At 43.8% G+C, this 19,334-nt stretch overlaps 1 protein-coding gene across 1 annotated transcript in view; it reads right to left on the reverse strand.

Annotated features, from left to right (window-relative positions):
- kcnh2b (potassium voltage-gated channel, subfamily H (eag-related), member 2b) overlaps positions 1-18,333 on the reverse strand; it is a gene marked incomplete at both ends in the record, with an annotated part of 250,377 nt that extends 232,044 nt beyond the window's left edge. Inside the window, one exon of the mRNA XM_080020691.1 lies at positions 18,258-18,333. Coding sequence (XP_079876817.1) covers positions 18,258-18,333 — 76 coding nt within the window. The remainder of the gene's footprint in view (positions 1-18,257) is intronic.
- Between the last annotated feature and the right edge of the window lie 1,001 nt (positions 18,334-19,334).

Raw genomic sequence — 19,334 nt, forward strand, 5'->3', positions numbered from 1 at the left:
TCTAGAGAGGGCCTCTCACGTTTTTTTGCGAGTTTCGCAGCCACCATCCCGTCAACGGATGCCGCCATGTTGGGGAGGGGTATTCAGTTGGTTGCGATCTGCAACCTCACCACTAGATGCCATTCAATTCTACACACTGCACCTGTGGCAGTTTTCCGCCTACCCCACCCCACCCAAGTAGCGTGTTCAGGGACCTCTGGCACAGAGACACAGAAGATGGGGTTGTAGAAAACACACAAGTTTATTGTGGAGAGGGGGCTTAATACAACAAGCCCCGGAGCAGATGGTCATGACAGGGCTCCTCTCTCTTGAGTGTGTGTGGGGATGGGGGTTTTACCTGTTGCTCGTTAGACCAACCAACGAGCAACAGGTATGTCCCCAATGACCTAGATCCAGATCAGGTGCGGCTGCTCAAACCACACCATCCCCACACCACAGCACCTTTAATATATTACATGTAGAAAATGCAGAATGTGGAAAGTAGGGCTGAACGATGAATATAATTCAAACCGACATCGCAATTTAATAGAACGCAATTTTCAAATCCCAAAGGCTGCGAAGGCTGAAGAAAAAGTGTTTTTTCTCTTAAGCGTTACATAATCGAACCAATAGGGCTGCCCAGGGCCGGCTCTCCCTATAGACGACATAGGCGGCTGCCTAGCGCGCCATCCCGAGGGGTTGGGGCAATTTGCACACCTATCTCCCTCTCTGACGGTACCGAAGATGCGCATGCTAGCAATGGGGTGCCTGAAATTGGAGCGCCAGAACAGTGTGTTTTTACTCTCTTACCGCCCCTGCCCACAGCAATTATTTTAACCGAACCTCCACGCTGCCCCCGGTGAGACCCGGTGCTCCGGTCCGGGCCGCGATGCGCTCAGAGTCTGGACGGAGCCCCTTTCAGAATAATGCGTCTGTTTGTTTGTTTTTGGTTTTTTGAAACCTTTTTTTAATTTGATGAGAATAAGCTGTCCCCGAGCACACGTGGATGTCTACGCCCAACATTTTTATACAAAGTTAAAAAAAAAATTCTCCCGAAACACTGCATATTTTTGAATGTTAATTTTTAGATTCTAACATTTATAAGGCTTGAAGTTAAATCGTTTTATAAAGGTTAAATAAAGATGTGTGGCGGACAAAGGGGCGTGGTCAAGCACCGGGGGAGGGAACCGTGCTGTCGTCCGCAGCCGGTGCTTGACCACGCCCCATTGTCCGCCACAAGATCTTATTCACATCAATTCATGCATCAATTCATCTCATCATAACGCATGGGTCTGGCCGACAGGAAAAAGCAGTTTATATGTTGACTGTATCCAATGTGATGTTGGTCATTCTATAGAATGATTTATTGCTTGTGTTTAGTGAATATAAGGAACTAAAAAAAGATGCATACTAAATCATCCAGCCCTACTGGAAAGTGACTATATCTTGTCAGTGAAATTAAATCTAGCAGGTACGTTATAAGACCGACTGAACCAAGTGCAAATTTGTTTCAGCGTCAATGCAACCTTCGCATTTCTCAGGTTGACACAATTGCAAGCTCAAAACTGTTGGATTTCTTCACCCGTTGACCGGCACATTGGCTCAGCTGAAAGTATTATAAAACAATTCCGAGGGATCCACTGTCTGATGCATTGATCCATCGCTATTCCCTCTGTGTGCTAGAAGTGCGGCGTTAAGAGACGTAAGCCAAGTCCATACCAAAGTTCTAAAAAAAAGCATGAAATTAGGGGCGTGTGGTTGCTGGCCGTGGTTTCTTTTTCAAGTCTTCCCATATTCCAGTACTACTCAAAATTACACTTTCCTGCCTGTGCCAGTAGCAAAACCAAAGTACTACATGACAACGTTACCGGACCCGAACCAAGAGAGAAACGTAGCTTGGGGCTGCTTTGCTAGACAAAAAAAGATGACAACACTGTCACAGAACAACATGTCATGGTGTCATGCTTAACCTTTCTCACATTCCCTCCCCATTGGAGATGGCCGAGCAGCCTGCTGGAACAGACAGGAGTATACACTGCCAAAATAGTGCAGATGTCATGTCAGTGTGAAACAGCGGCGGAGAGGTGGTGCAAGGAATGGAGTTTCGGGAAGTGTGGGGGCGGGGGGCAGGGGGCATGTTTCGACAGTGTAAAGCATTTATTTCACTTCTGTTTATATACATTTCAGACAGTTTCAGTAAAAAATAAATGTTTTATGTGCCGGGCAACAGACCAACGGACTCTAGAAGTCTTAGGTCTAAACGTCCTTTCTTCCTCGCGGCTCGGAAGTCAATCAGCGTCCGTGGCACTTTTCAGAAGGTGCGCATTAGTGTCGTCACCCCTCCTCCCGCGCAGGCCAACGGTCGTTAGGAGTGCTAATCCCATAATCAGCGGCGTCCTTAATAGGCTCCTTGGCTCTGGAGTGTCTGGACGGCCACAGTGTGTAGGGCGTCCTGCGCTCCCCTTAACGAGGTTATGCAGATTTATGCAAATGAGGCCTAATCCCCCCGGACGCACCAGGACTCCGGGGGTCTCCGGGACGGGCTGGCTGGCCGGCCTTTCTCTACGCGTCCGACTCCGAGGGGAGTCACGACAAACGAACGGAGGGGGCAGAAAGACAGAGCGAGGAGGAGGGAGAGAGAGAGAGAGAGAGAGAGAGAGAGAGAGAGAGAGAGAGAGACCGGATAAGACGCGGGTTTGATGAAGTTCAAAAAGGGGGGAAGAGAGTTGATGAATAAGAGGGCGGAAGTGAAAGGGTGACTGGCAGCGGATTTCCCAAAACAGAGTTTGCAGACGGGAACTCGGACGGAAAAAAAATACCGTGAATTTTAAAAAGGTCCTGGCAAGGTTGTTGATAATGCGCCACCTTCATCCTCTTATCTGCGGAGAGTTTAAATGATACACTTAGGAGGCTATGAGGTTAAACTGCAGACACGGATCCAATTTACGGATAGTTTCATCTTACGTTAATTTTTGTACAAGGTGTCAACATCTACAAATGCACCGTGGAGAGATACAGACGACTTGGAAAAAGTTTCTTTGCATTTCCTTACTTTGCAACGACTATCGGAATCTGTTTTTCCCCGGCTACACCCAAAAGAGCCTTACTTGCCTTAGCAAGGCATCAGCAGCAATTTAAACCAGCAGTGACGATTAAATTATAACATCATGTGTTCCATGTAAAGTTTTATATTATTTATATGATATACTTGATCTGTGATCTTAAAAAAATACTAATAGTTTATCAACATAACATTGTAGATCACAGTTTTCCTGATAAAAAAAAGCTAAGCAATGAGGTGCATGAACACATAGATCTGGTTTTGATTGTTACGACCGGGATCCAGTGCAGAGCTGAGTCTGGCAGATATGTAGTGTAGACAATGCACAGCAGGGACCGAAACGAAAGGAAGAAGATTCAAGCAGATAAGCAATGGTAGGACAGTCTACCAGTGTCCAACTGGGCAAGTGTTTGTATGAAGCATGGAACACTGCCGAAGACGGGCGGTGGCCGTTGTTTTCGACGGTGATTAACCGGTCAAACTGTCATGTCAAGTGAGCACTTTCTTGGCGGGCCAGGCCTTTTTGGATCATGGGCAGCGATCAGAGCTCAGGCTAATTGGGCTACAACTCAATTCCACGCCACGCAACACCATCTGCGATTAAGAAGGCCGCAGATGTTGCAACTCCCTGCAACTCAAACCGTCGGCAATTTGTGTCGCGACGGTTGCGGCGATGTGCCTTTAATAAATTTGATGCCTCACTTGTCACTTTTTTTTTTAAACTGTTTCATCGTGAAGATGTCGGGGCTCACAGAGTCACTGCAACTCTGACCCTCTCAACAACTAAGTCATGTGGGTCGGGAGACAAGGAAGGAACGAAGGAACATTTGTTATTTCTCAGAAGAGGGCAACCGGCAAGCCCTCTTTGGGTTCTGTTAACCGTAACGTATTTTCAATTATCTTTCACTAGTCAGTGTGCCGATGCACTTACAAACTTTTAAATTTCCCAAATTCTTTGATACTGACCATCCAGTCGAGAGAGTTTGAGAAACCGAGCCTAACTCGAGTGTTGGATAACAGGCGATGGAAAGCATCGAATGGACCCATGCAGCAGCTTTTGTATGTAATATGTATTAAACCCACACATATGCAGGCCATCCGTCTCACATAGACCTGTGAGACGGATGCCAAAAAATACGTGCCTGTTTTCTAAAAAAACAGTTGGGAAGGTACAGGCAGTGAGGTAGGGTGTGGCACTTGGGAGAGGAGAGGGTTGAACTAGCACATCATGCATGCATGGGTGCATGTGCGCCCGCCCACAGGCAAACTTTCTCTCGCCAACCCGCCCAGCAGGTGCCACGCTGCCCGGCTGGATACGGGCCCGTCTGGGACGAGGAGGCAGTTAGACATGGCAGCGCGGCGAGCATCTGCTGCACGGGCACCGCAGAGGCCGAGCTGTCAAAGGAGACAAAGAGCAGATAGAGCACGCGAGGAGGGAGAGTAGCCAGTGAGAAAGAGGTGTGTACACAAGCCCCAAGTGTTTATAAGTGTGCGAGAGCGCGTGCGTGCGTGCGTGTGTGTGTGTGTGTGTGTGTGTGTGTGTGTGTGTACACATGTTTTTATTGTCCTATCAAGATGGAACAAGAAAAAGATAATAGAGAGAAACGGAGAAAGAAAGACAGAGAGAGAAGTTCTGAGCTGGAGAAGAGAGAATTCACGCCATTTCGGTGCAATCTTAACGGCCGCCCCTCGCTCTCGACCGCAGGACAAAGTGTTTTTATGGCGGTGAACTAGCCGGTCGAGTTTACGTTTATTGGCCGGCTAGGTTTAGGCTGGGTTGGGGGGTTCAGCATTACGTTGTGTCACGGCTCACTTTTAACAAGGTCAGGTCACCATGGTAACTAGTTCTGCAAAGCTGACCTGCTCCCATTCGGAACGGTCAACAAACGGAAACGTAAGGAGCACCGGCAGCTGAGCAATCTCTTACCTTTAGGTGATTACATTACCATACAACGAAACACTACCATTTTTCATCCTTTCGAACGAAACACTGGTTCTTTTGGCTCGTTTCAAACAAAATCTTGTATAATGCAATTTTTGATTAAAAAAAAACCACTGTCAATAGAGCTCCCAAGTCATAAAATCTATTTCCCAGACGGTCAGGCTTTAGAATATTTCCACACTAATGAAGTGGATTACAGCATCAACGTGGCTTAGTAGAATCCCCCCTTCTCTCGCCATCTTTGCAGAATTTGAGTGGAAAAATTAATTTCCAGAAAACATCCAGGATTGCTCCAAGGCGCCGAGACTCTTATATTATTCATAATTCTGTTTATAATAAAAGCCAAATTGCTTGCAGGGTTGATAACTAGCTCACCTAACAATACCTTAACTCTAGCGCAATCTCGCCAACGTTCACAAAACGGCTTGCTTCCTCCTAGGTACAATGAGTTAACTCAGGATACAAAATGTTCCTTTTTGACATTCATTTCATGGTAATTAAATTCACCGCGTTGCATCCACAAAAACCTCCCGGTATGCAGTTCAGCATTTCCGGATGGATAAGAAAAACAGAAATCCTAAGAAGTTGCCGGTGCAGGTCAAGAAGTTAAGGATTATATTTTTTTGCCGATACATAATAACTCGCGAAAACCTGACAATATGAGTTGGAGCTGAAAAATGGATTGTGATGTCAACGAAACATACAGGAAGTTCTCACTTAACAAACGAGTTCTGTTCCTAGCACCAGGTCGTTAGGTGAATTGGTCGATAAGCGAGGACCTGTGTTATTTCACGGTAAGAGGGTGTGGCTGGTTTATATAGGTAGAGCTGGTCGTCTGGTAATGTAAAGGTTGCTGGTTTGATCCCAGGCTCCTCCTGCTAGCATGCTGTACTGTCCTTGAGCAAGTCACTTAACCCCTAATTGCTCCTGATGGCTGCGTCCATCGGTGTTTGAATAATTGTAAGTCGCTTTGGATAAAAGCGTCTGCTCAATGTAATATAGTAAATATAGTGTTTAAAGCGTGATGAGATGCTTGACGCTGAGACTCCGTGGTATTGTGCACAGCGTACAATACAGACTGATTGTACGCTGACGTTGTTAAACAGGTAGGTGAGGAGTACCTGTACTTATTTACCATTTGCATACTTTAAACACCAGAGGGCAGAAGCACCAATCCACATTTGCCACAGAAAAACCGAAAGCATAGGTTGAAGGATGCTCAGCCAGCACCCGGATGTGTGGCAGGGAAATAAGAAAGCAGTGGGATTAAAGAGATCAAAAGCTCCAATTGCGGGCGGTTGAATTAGCCAAACAACTCTGGCAAACGCATTTGTTGCTCCGCTTCCTGCAACAAGTCAGCGGGCAAAGCTCTTTGTTTTATAACAAAGAGCATTTAAAAATTCTTTGAATGTGCATCTCCTCGTTTAAATAGATTGTATTATTTGCACTTAAAACGATATAAGAAAGAAATTAAAAGAAGAAACTCCCAGAAATAATTAAACTTGCAATTGCTATACTTAAATTGAGTGGCTTTTTAATGCACATTTAATGCCAAAAGAAGGAATGGATCTTCTATAGGCATAATTTGTTTACATTATAACTTTGTTAATATACTGACGGTATCCAACCAAGCTGAGTGTACTGTTACAGCCCAATATTTTATCACACATCCACAAAAAAACGCGTGGTTAAACTGTTAAGCCCCACGTGGTACGAGGTGGATGCTGTATGTTGACAAGGTGATCGCACACAGTTGTGATTCAGTCACGTGGCGGCAACTTCTCTGTTTTAACAATTCAAAGCAGAGTCGGCTTTGGGGTTGTTACGAATGCCCAACACATACTGAAGTCAGTGCCGGCCCTCATCACAGAGAAATTGTCGGTTAGTTATCATACAAATACGATTCAAGATTCAAGCGGTTTATTAGTCACATTTTTGGTAGATTGCAAGTAATACAGTAGATTGGTAACTACTGTATATGCAATGGAAAGAAAGGGCATCTCCTGCCAATTTAACCATTCATATATTGACAGGCTAAGCTCATTATCTTAACTGGGTAGAGTTTAGTTTTGCTTTCACTGGTCAATATGCGTTAGTAATTTTCCTGTGTTTCCTATTTTATGTTGAAACCAACGTTTTACTTTTGGGCTGATGGTGAAAATAATACATAAATAGTGAACAAGGATTTGGCTCGGTTAAGTTGGATAAACATACAAATTCAAATCAACATTTTGCTTCAATTCTTGATTGAATTGAACCAGAAATGCATTTTTATTTTTTATAATAATAGTTGCTTCATTATTCTACATTGTTTCTGAGTTAGATTTGTATTAGTTTAGGTGCAGAGAACGATCCCTCTGCCGAAGCGACGGTGATGGTGATGGGGATGGGGATACTCAGGGAGAACATCTGGGAAACTGGACAGGAGGGAGCCGTGGCTTATATAAAACAGTCCTGAAACAGCTTTAATTGAGCATGTCTCCATCGCTTTAGTCGCCGGGCTTGATATGTTACAGAACCAAAAATAATTATGTTGGAGACCCCAGAGACTGACGCATGAAAACAATCTGTCTTACTCATCCCGGCTACTTGTAACCAAATAACAAAATAAATAGGTTCATGACAGACTAGGGCTGAGACAAACAATACCTGTAAATGCTGGACCGTCACTGCAGTCAGTGTCTGAACGTACCATGTGGGACTTTGAAAATGACTGCGGATGGTTGACTTCATGGAGGGTTGTGGGATCAGTCTCACTGGGACGCAATGAGTACAGCTAGACAAACGATAATGCATTTTGAGATCCTTGATGGGCTCGCGGGAAACTGCTTTGTAGGGATACACCGAGGTAGGGCTGGGCTGATGAAAGGATCTTGATCATTTTCACGATATTTTCACAGGCGTTTTTTTTTGTTTTTTTTTTCTTTGCAGCGTGAATGGGCGTCAAGATTTCATTGGAAACAAAACACTTATGTTGTCATGTATATGGACTTAGAGAGGGGTCCCAAACCCAACAGAGCCCTGTTTTTAATCAGACGGGGGGATGAGGATGGGAGAACCATTTTTTCCAAGAGGGACACGCAACAATTTTTTCCAAACCGGTTGTCAACTTTGGATAAAATAGAATAATATAAGCCAAAATAATAGCCATATCAAAGCAGGTGTTACAGTGTGGTTTGAGTGGGGAGAAAGAACACAATAACTCTTTTCCCGACGTTAGTTTTTATGATCACGGCAGGAGATTAACGGTGCACCTACAGTTTTCCAATAAGTCACATATTCCAGAATAAATTACTTTATTTAGCCGGTAGAAAAAAGAAGAGAAACGAGCAACAGGGGGGCGAATTGATTTTCTTGACAAGATGTGAATATTCATGAGGTACCCGTTCTGAACGCGTCCTCATGAGTCAAGTCCAAATTAGTCTTCATAACTATTTATTATAAAAAAATCTGCTGAAATCTTTCAGACAATTTGAAACAGACGAACGGCAGGAGCTAAGAACACGGTTTATGTCTCGTGAGAACTGGTATGTCACAAACACCTCGTGGTTTAAGTTTCATCCAAATAGATCCCCGCTGGGAGCAGAAATTAACGAAAAACCGACCGAGTTTGACCCAAATCACGGACACGGTTTAATTGATGCGATGTGGTAATTACTCACAGAAATGGCGCAATGTTTTTTGGTATATCATGGAAACATAACTTATCGAAAATGTAATTTGAGAGAAAAAGGTCCCCACTACAATTACGTAAGTTTGACTACTATCCTAAACCTCCGCAAATATGTAAAACTGCTAATATGTAATATGTCATAAGTGACGCACACTAGACACCACATGAGCCGCCGTCACTGAGGCTGCACCAGACTAACGTACAACAAGTTTTAACAATGACATGGTTTGGGTTAAGGTAAAGAGCTAAATGTTTTTCAGGAACTTCGTGGGTAAACAGTTTCTTACAGCTAAACTTAGCAAACTTCAATGAAGAGGCAGGCGTTAAGTATTGACCAAATTCTTCCATAATAACGCCAAAAGTTCAAGTTCAAGTTCAAGAGATTATTTGTCACATACATACACATACGGCCGTACATATATGCAGTGAAATGTCATGACACCCGGTGATTATGCACAAGCTCAGATGTTAAGGTTTCATAAATGTAGTCTGCATTACAATATAGAAAAGTCATCTATTCATCTTCATTTTCCGATTGCAGATTGTCAACAGAAAAACTACAATGAAGTACTTATTAAAACTAACATTGATGTATTATGTTTATAAAATAACATGTATTTATTATTATTATTGTTATGCAAAGTAATTACAAAGTTTGTTTTTGCTATTGTTCCAGATGCCAAAAAACAGCAAAAAGTCCAAGACAAAAAAGAAGCAATTGTCCAATTGTCCAAAACTCAAGTCCTCAAGGTTAGTCCATGTTGATTGGTCCAGACGTAAGTCCACCATGTTTGTAACTTTTGTAACTGATGATGCGTTTCACAGAAACCAACAAACTGTAACCTTAAACCAATAAACTGTACCTTGTGTATTGCTGCCTGCAGCTATATTTATTAATTATTATTATTATTATTATTATTATTATTATTATTATTATTATTATTATCACAGTCTACTGCAAAAGGCAGATTTAAAACAATTCTTCCTTGGCAATGCACGGTCAAATTCAAAGACAGCGCACTTCAGACAGGAAATTTTTTGATGTAAGTTGATAGGAAAGGTAGATTATTTTATACATTTCAGTGAAACATTTACAACTTGTGATTGATGTTTTTTTGCTTGTGCGTCGGTGACCGTTGAATACCGTTGATCGCCCAATTATGAAAAAACATGTCATAACATCATACATGTTTGGAAAGTAATTACTGAAAACATGTGAAGCGACTGAACGATGTAGTATTGAATTGTGGAGTTAGACCGTCAAACTGTTTCTCACCGTTTTTGTGGTCCGGATTTTTTGGGGCGGGGCTAAATCATGACAGGATGACATCGGCTAGTCAGTGCTCTGCATGGCCCCTCCCCATCAGCGGTGAAACAAGCGAAGCTAAAAGCCCGGAGTTTGGGATAAAACGCTGTTTTGGGAATAAACACCTGGAGTAAGAAGGCGACTTCAGGGAGACTGTGAACTCATGCCAAGTCTTTGCGGCGATCCCGTGGGTGCCTCCGGTGCCGACGGTGCCTCCGGATCACTCCCAACCCGGCGTTGCACCTACTGGCGGGAATATAAATCGGCGATATAGCACCCGGGAAAAAAAAAGAAATGAAAAAAAAAAAAAAAAAACATCCCGTTGCTTTGACCGCGCGGGGTTTGGTTACGTTAGCATTAGCTGCATGCTAGCAGGCCGCGTACCCCCGACCTAGCCTGAGGAGGAGCCAGCAGGGGGCCCCCCGGAGAGCGGGGGGAGCCCCGCAGCCGTACAGCGGCGCTTTGGGGTGAAAAACTAGACGCACAGGACCGGGTTCAGCACAACATCAGAACATGGCAGATACTTACTCCAATGTCAACTGTAAACGTTTATATATTATTACACGGTGAACGTGATTGGGCGTGCTTTCCAGCGTCTCAGAGCAGAGGGTGCCGCCCATTTTTTTTCAGGATTTTGAAACCTCATTTTATATACTTGCATACTATATATATATATATATATATATATATATATATATATATATATATATACACACATACACACATACACACACACACACACACACACACACACACACACACACACACACACACACACACACACACACACACTACTTATATACTTAATAACATATCTTTCTGTGGTGTGAACACAATTTTATTTTGACTTTACAGGTTACAGAATACACTTAAAAAGCATTATTATTATTATTATTATTAATAAATATGTATTGTGATCATTATCGACACTGATCAATATAAAAAAACATATTGTGATAACATCTTTGGCCATATCGTCAAGCCCTACACCCCAGCATGTGTTTCCATACTTGACAATAGAATTTGCATCCCCACTGCACCTGGCAAGTTCCTTTTGAAGAGAGCCATCTCTTCGACTCCCTCTCTCTGCCCCGCCCGGCTACCCAGCGTCGATCATCAAAGCACAAGCAGACACAGGGGCATCCGGCCCTAAGCGCCGGGGTGATGGAGCTGCCGTGACAAAACCCATCGCTATAGCAGGACACCACCCTCCGGCGTCAAAAAACCCACAGGCTTGCAGAAAGGCTGCTCAGATTTAGCAGGGAGAAATACTCAAATTTTAATTTACTGACTTTTTAAACAACATTTCTGCATTCGATTTAGAAAGTCAAATTGATCTATTTTCAGTTGAGGACCGTCTCTAGACATATGTGAGTGGGTGGACGGCAAACAGTAGTTTTTATAACCTAAGGGACAAACTCTCACTGTATCACATCAAAGCAACATACAGTATGCCTCCAACCTGGAGCGTGAATATTATATATAAGCAATATTTGTATTTTAGAAAAGGACATTGTAAGAAACGCTGTGAGCAGACCTGCCAACCTTGGGAAAATATGTTGAGTACCACAACAGTGTTACGTGGAGTCTCCGTGGTGTTCGAGTGACTGCAGCCAAATGACTCCACCAGTTATTCACACCGTAGTCGCCTGGTAACGAGGCTCATCACATCGTATGTGAGCTACTACAGCTAACTATATACAGTATACGTATTCATATCATAAGGATATACCCCTTGAAATGCAATCAGAGATGCACTGATTGGAAACTGTCTTGGCTGATCCAGATTTCCAATAAAAAAATAATAATCGGACCTGCCGATTCAGATTTTCATTCAGTTGCATGTTCATAATAAAACACTCACCATGAAATAACTTTGACTTTGTCGTTCGATCATTTTGAGTTTATATCCATGATCGGAGACATCAGACTTTCTAGTCATTTGGTCTCATTGGGTATATCTGCTACGTCAATGACCGATACGTCGCGTGATCTGATTCCGTGATAGGACAGCGGCAGATATGGACTACTGCTGCAAGTTTCAGTTACCACAGTAGTGAGATTGCTGATTTTGACAATGTTTATTCTTGTTCATTTTTCACTATGGAACAATAATAGAACATGAACCCGTCACTGAGTTCCAATAAAATAGAATATGGGACTGTCACCAAGTTTCAGTATAATTCAACCTGGAACTCTCACTGAGTTTTAGCGGGACCCAACTAACATGGAAATGTCCGCTTCAAACTTTAAATTAAACTATCTTTCACTTTAAGTGCAAATATACATATTTATAATATTTATATGGTACTTTGCCACTCCAAAGGAAATTGCAATCATTGCAAAAAAAAAAAGTAATAATAACAAATGACTCTTCTCACTCTCGTTCACTGGAACTCACCGCGCATTAAACCAACTGAATCAAATCGAACGACTGGTTTTACCGAGTGATTCTTCCAGAACCAAATCTTAAATAAAGAGTCGAAACATTATATCACGAGCGGAGCTAGTGCACTGGGAACAACCAGAGCAGAAGCTCCGCTGCAGTCTGCACAATGTGGAATATGGAATGGAATATTGTCAGGCAATAAAATGTTTATCTATTCTTCTTTGTTTGCCCTGAAGTACCTCCAAACAGTCAGCATTGTTGTTCTTTCGCTCTTTTTTGAGCGTCAACTACGTTACATTGCGTTGGCGTGGGGTTTGAGTACCGGAGCATCTTTACGAGTACATGAGCACAGTATCGGGCTGTGAAACAGAAAACGTATGTGATCGACCGGTCAAGGCCGATCAAGCTGAAAACCGGCCGATGGAGCGGTGCATCTTGATTACCAACGCGTCATGTTAACATTACGGTCACGACTTCCCCATTTACCATTTTACCTCAGCAATGTAGCGTGGGTGGATAATGAAGTACCTCTGCGCTCAGTGCGCTGCGTATCAGTGGATGTTGAGTGAGTTAGAGGAGAGGGAGGGAGGGAGCGGTTACAGAACCACATCTGGTCCAATCCCAGGAATGTCGTTTAAGTACCGAATAAATGTTTGGTATTGATTGATTTATTGTTTTCGTAATTTAATTACAATAATATATATATTTTTTATATCATATATATATATATATATATATTTTATTTATTTTATTTTATTTATTTTTTTGTGTGTACAGCTGGCATTTAGTACCTGCGTATTTTGACCAAGAATTGCGTGGTCGGTGCACAAAATGCCTGCAGGTTGGCAGGTCTGTGTAAGAAACGATACCACAACTTATATCATGACCATGTATTGTAATGTAATATTTTGCTAGGAGTAGTCAAAGTTCATTCTCATTGTTCTAATTGCGAAATATAAGCGGGTCTGAGCTGTAGAAGTGTGTCGTATCGGAGATTAGAGTCTTACGTTTCAAGTCTGTTGTTTTGAAAGGTCCATTTATTTATTCAACCATAAACACCAACTGTGCTGTAAAAATAATATGTAACGTGTGTCATTAAAATGAATAACGGCCTCTTTTAAGCGCATCACTTTGATGAAACGCTGCTTTTGCTGGAGATCTTCAGTGGCTGTTAATTAAAATGCACGGCACAACGATCCTGAGGGGGGAGGTTTAACTGTGGCACATAGCAGCATGATGGAACAACTAGTTTGGCTTGATCCCTAATAGAAAATCTGCTAGATGATAGCAGCATACAACGACTACAGTCAAAGTGTTGTATTTATCAAATGCACAGTACAACACGGGGTCATTCTGGGCAGTGAAGTTCTTGTGACGTGGCAACGAGGCAGAAGGCATTAGAAAGAAGACATTGAACTGGCAAAAAAAAGGGTCACAGATGAGGGCGAAACTGGCAAAAACAAATAAAAACAAAAGCGAAAAAAATATATCATAAAAATAAAACACTAGCAGCCGTTCCAGAGAATGTAAAAATGGGGAATACAGCGCATGGTGGTTAAGGCAAAGGGAGAGCGTGACCGGACAGTAAAGAACATAAATATTCCCGTAAGCTATCGCAAGCATCAGTTTCCCACTGCAACAATACTGTGACTGCAACTTTTTACAGGGGCCCTGACTCGAAAAAGGACTCCCATTATCTTTCCATTGAGTTCGATCGAGACCTGTACAGAGCCATACAGTTGATTATTTGGCCCTTCCCCTTCTGTTGAAATAATACATAGTGTGTGTGTGTGTGTGTGCGTGCGCGCGCGTGCATTTAAAGATGCGTGAGGCTGGCTCAGGGAGTGACTGTTGCCGTGGTGAAGTGTTTGTGCTTTGGCTGTAAAACCCTAATGTCTTCCCAGGAGGACGGTGTCAGAGGTTTCTAATTGGACGGAACCCTTCTCCTTGGAGTTCCAAAACAGGCGATCAGAAAGACAGCTGGTGCGCCGAGCGGTGGGTTGTAATGACCTCACAGTCGGGGTGAACTGGCTGGCTGCCGCTGCCGCTGTTGTTGTTGTTGCGGAACAGGGGGGCGCTGTTCGTAATAAGGCAGCCTTCGCTTTAAAGATAAGGGGAAGCAAAATTGCACTTTGGAACGGTCACAACAAAGCCATTTCGGTCAAGGAAAAGAAAAAAAAAGCCGAAAGCGCAGTAGAATTCGTCACTCAGTTTGGTTTGCGGGGTAACGTGCGCCAGATGAATTCTCACAAGACCCTGGCCGCCGTGTTACTTAAGGGGTGGATGACCGAATGCATTTATTGAGGGAAATCAATGTCCTTTGAAAGCAATCGGTGGAAATCAAGACGACAATGTTTATAATAAATCTGTATCATCATCAACCGGGACCGTTTTTTTTCCCCCAACCCAATTTGTCTTTTTATAGCCTGAATGATTGATCTCTGCGCAGACAAAGATGCAACCTCTTGTATGTTCGCGTAGAATCATGACGTGAAAAAAAAACAAAAAAAACGTGTGTTTGTTGAGCATGCCAGGTCAACAAGAACCCAGGCCTCTCTTGTGCTGTAAGAGAGTGATGGTAATAACGACTCTCGGCGTTGGCTGAAAAAAGGCCGCAATTTCAATCACTACCGAGGACAATAATGATTATTCCTCGGGCTTAACTGCGCGTGTACATGCGTTCTGCAAGTGCCGATTAAAAAACAATGTCGACAGTGTGCCATTCAGAGAAACTATTTGAGTGAATGAAATCAACTAATCAATCACGCTACGCTTTACTAGTTGCTGTTATTGACCGTTAATGAGATACTTGAAATATGAAGTTGCCCTTTGCGCGTACAGCAAACACTACACCTAAAAATCTCCATTATTTGTCTTTTATAAACACTTATGCTGAAAAAGAATGATTTATATTTGCCGACAGGTGGCTCACCGGGTAGAGCACACCATCTTCAAGGCTGAGTCATTACCGCAGCTGGGTTCGATTCTGGCACGAGGCCATTTGCTGCACGTCATCCCCTGCCCCCCCCCCCCCCCCCACTGTCGCTATCAAGCATGGAAATGCCCCCCCCCCCCCCAAAAAAAAAGGATATAGACTAGTGCTGTCACAGTCATGGAGCTTCAGTTGTGGATTATTGTCATGCAAATTAATTTAAATCAAGAATTGAATTATTTTTTGTGCTACACTTTCATAGGAGCCTATGAAAGTGAAACCAATTCACTCTACCTTATGAAGAAGAACCCATTCTTTTTTTTTTTACATTGAATATTGGAACATGAAAATCGGGAAACCACTATCAGGCTACAGAAAGTGAGTCCGGAATCATAGGGAGCGATGAAAGTCCTTTACTTGCATAAAAGGGTTAGACAAAGACAGAGCTAAAACTTTAAGTCAGGATCGGGCGAGAACGAGTAACTCAAGTTGGATTCTAACTTGGCATTTTTAGTTTGCTCTTATCAGGCTTATCATGATAGACTATCGCTCCCTCTAGTGGTCACTAATTACGCTGTTTACAACTTCACAGAGATTAAAACTTATATCAAACATTCTGAATGTTGAGCCTGTTCTTTCAGAAGATTCAAACGCTAAAGATTGTATGATATCATTATATTAGAGCTGCAACGATTAGTCAAATAGCTGCCAACTATTAAATTAAATGCCAACTATTTTGATAGTTGATTAATCGTTTGGAGTCATTTTTTTAAGAAGAAAATGTCCAAACTCTCCGATTTCGGCTTGTTAATTGTGATTTTTTTTTTCTGGTTTCTTTAGTCCTGCATGACAGCAAACTGAATATATTTGGATCGTGGACAAAACGAGACAAAAGAGGACGTCGCCTTGGGCTTTGGGAAACAGTGATCGCTATTTTTCAGAAGTTTAGGACGTCGTATTGACAGAACGACTAATCGATTAATCGACACATTTATTGATAATGAAAATAGTTGTTTGGTGCAGCTCTACATTGTATCACTTCCTGCACACAAAAGCATGGAAGCTCATGTGATTATGATAATTTTGGTCACCGTTTCCCCACGAAACTGTTGCTGTCACCATGTACAGTACAGCTCATTACAGAAACAATGCGATAGGTGATTAGTCAATACCAGAGTCACCAGAGCCCCGGTCATACATTAGCTAATTTAGGCAAGGCATACTGACGTATACTGGATCTAAGCTATGGATAACCTGAGAAGCGCGGGGTTGGGTTTCCCCTCACTCGGAGTAGTGTATTCTCGGGTCCAATGCGTGACTCAACTGCAGGTCATAGATTAGAATGGGCCGTGAAATTGGCTTAACACAATTACTTTGAGATGTTACAGCCAAACCCTTCCCGAGTTGCAATATACCCCCAACACAACATGAACGGACCGCACGTTTTCCCTCAGACGGGGAGGGATTTTACACAGACATCCGAAGATCACTATGCATTCCATTAAGCGCAAAAAAAAAATAAAAAATACTCAAACGTATATTATTGCTTCACTGACATGTTTGACAGGGCACGAGCTTTCTGAAGTGACAACCCGGGAAGAAAGAGATGAAAAGAGGCATCAGTGCCAAAGGCCCTTTCGCCGTCTCCCAATTTACCCCGGCGCATTTGTGAGAAGCCTCGTTTCCCCAAAAAACATCGGATAACGAAACAACTTCAGGTTTGACTTTACTTTTTCGATACAGTGCACAGACAAACGTCGGGCGCCTCCATTGGAGGAAGACGGATTAAATGTCTCGGTGCATCCCTCCAGGCAAATGCACGGGTATCGAGATTTACCCAGGGCACGTCGCCCCCCGCCTCCGGCCTCCGTTTAGCACCTGTGACGCGCAGTCACCCGTCGGAGGGGCCAAACTGTGCGGTGGAAAAAGAACCGTGAATGATTTGCATCCCAGATAAGCCTGCCACGGGCGAGCGAGTCCAAATAGACCCCGTGCGGTTTCCAGCGCTGACGGGCTGTTGGGGGCCCATGAAGGAATCATTAGCGTTAATGTCTGTGTACCTGCGGCAGGGACGCCGTATTCAAATGTGCGTCGTGCTCGAAGTGCCCGGCGGAGGGGATTTTTCAATCGTCCCCGTGGAAAAATGAACAAATAACAGTTATTAAAAAAAAAAATAATAATAATAATTACGAAAGTTAACCGTGTCAAATGTTAGAGGTCCAGTGTTGATTGCAACTGTTTCGGTTTATTGCGCCTTGCCATTGCTATTTTTGAGTGACTCCGTAGGTTTAGTGCATATTGACAATTTAGTATTTACTATTCTTATGAGTGTGCTGTTATTGTTTTGATGTGAGCTGCTGCCACACTGCCCTCTCCATAAAGCATCGAGCTCTATCACAGCCCCAACACCGTTAGGCGCTCCGTGTGTAATATATCACAGCGACGGGTCCCGTACAAAAGACTTGATACGGAGACGTGAACAAACAACCCGTCGGAGATGCTGCCCGGACGCCCTTGTTTATTAGGCCGATGAATTTATTATTATTATTATTTTTTTTTCCATCTCTTCATTTTCTCTAAATTCCGGGCGGACCGGAATCAAGTCAGAGCGGCCCCGCGCTCCGCTGCAGCTTGACATGACGCCAATGATCAAAATGTAAAAAATAAAAATAATAATAAAAAATAATGATAATAACAGACACGCATTTGCAACGTCGACATAAAACAGCGCGACCAGCCGGAAGCAGCCCCGGTGCCCCCCGCCGCCTCAATTCGGATGGTTTTTTGACCCGTACGAGACCGCACCGTCTGAGCGACGTCGGTCTAACGGAGACGCGGCGCGCCAAGCGTTTGGGACGACAAACGAACGAACGAACGAACGAACAAACAAAAGAAAACAAACAAAAAAAAAAAAGTGTTTTGACACAAAGAGAGAGAGAGAGAGAGAGAGAGGGAGAGAAAGCCAACGAACTCACTCTGACTGTCGAACTTCCTTATGATGGTGTCCAGGAAGGTGTTCTGCGGGGCCACGTGACCCCTTCGGACCGGCATCTTTCCACGGGGGGGTGCGTGCGTGCGTGCGTGTGTGTGTGTGTGTGTGTGTGTGTGTGCGTGCGTGCGTATGTGCCTGTCTGTATCCCGGCACCCGTCGCTGGGTGTCCCCCCCCGGCGAGCTCACGCCGCGGCCGGTGCTCCTCTCATCCGGCGGCGGACTAAGTTTGTCCAACTTTCCGCCGCGGCGGAGCTGGTGCGGCGGGAGAGGGTTAAAAAAAAACAAACAAACAAACAAACAAACAAACAAAAAAAAAAAAAACGACAACGGAACGGAGCGGAGGAGGAGGAGGAGGAGGAGGGGGGGGGGTGGTAAAAGTTGAGCGGCTTCCCGGCTTCTAAGGTCCCTCTCCGGGTGTCCTCTCAGGGGGCGCGGGGGAGGGACCGGTCACCCCTGCTCCGGGGAGGGGGACTGAGCCAGCCGGCTCGGAGCCATGGTCCGGTGGTCTTCCCTCTGCTTACGAGTCTCTTACTTCTCCCATTCCCCCTCCCTCTGCGCCCGGCAGAGTCGCTCCTGTTCTTCTGTCCTTCTCAGCGGGGGGACCCGGGTGGGAAGGAAGCAGGGGTTTGTTGTTTTTTGTTTTTTGTTGTTGGCTTTTTTTTTTCAGGTTTTAAGAAAATAATAATAATAATAATAATAATAACAATAATAATAGTAACAAAAGCTATGAGAAGCGCTCCCCGCCTGGCGCCCGAGCCGTCGGAGGAAGGAGACGCACTGAGGCGGCAGCCGAGCTGAGCGCGGCTCTTCCCTCCGCCTCCCGCCGCTCTCTCCGCTGCTCCTTTTAACCCCTTCCCTTCCCGCGCGCTCCAGCACGAGGACACGGCGCGCGGCGTCGGAAATGACAAAATGATGAGTTTGAATTATTGTTCGTGGTGGTGTTTTTTTTTTAAATGTTTTATGTTTATATGGATTTATATCAGCATGATAACACTCATCATATAAATAAATAAATAAATAAATAAATAAATAAATAAATAAATATTTATACACACACATA

The sequence above is a fragment of the Zeus faber genome (assembly GCF_960531495.2).
Source record: "Zeus faber genome assembly, chromosome: 19".
NCBI classification, from domain to species: Eukaryota; Metazoa; Chordata; class Actinopteri; order Zeiformes; family Zeidae; genus Zeus; species Zeus faber.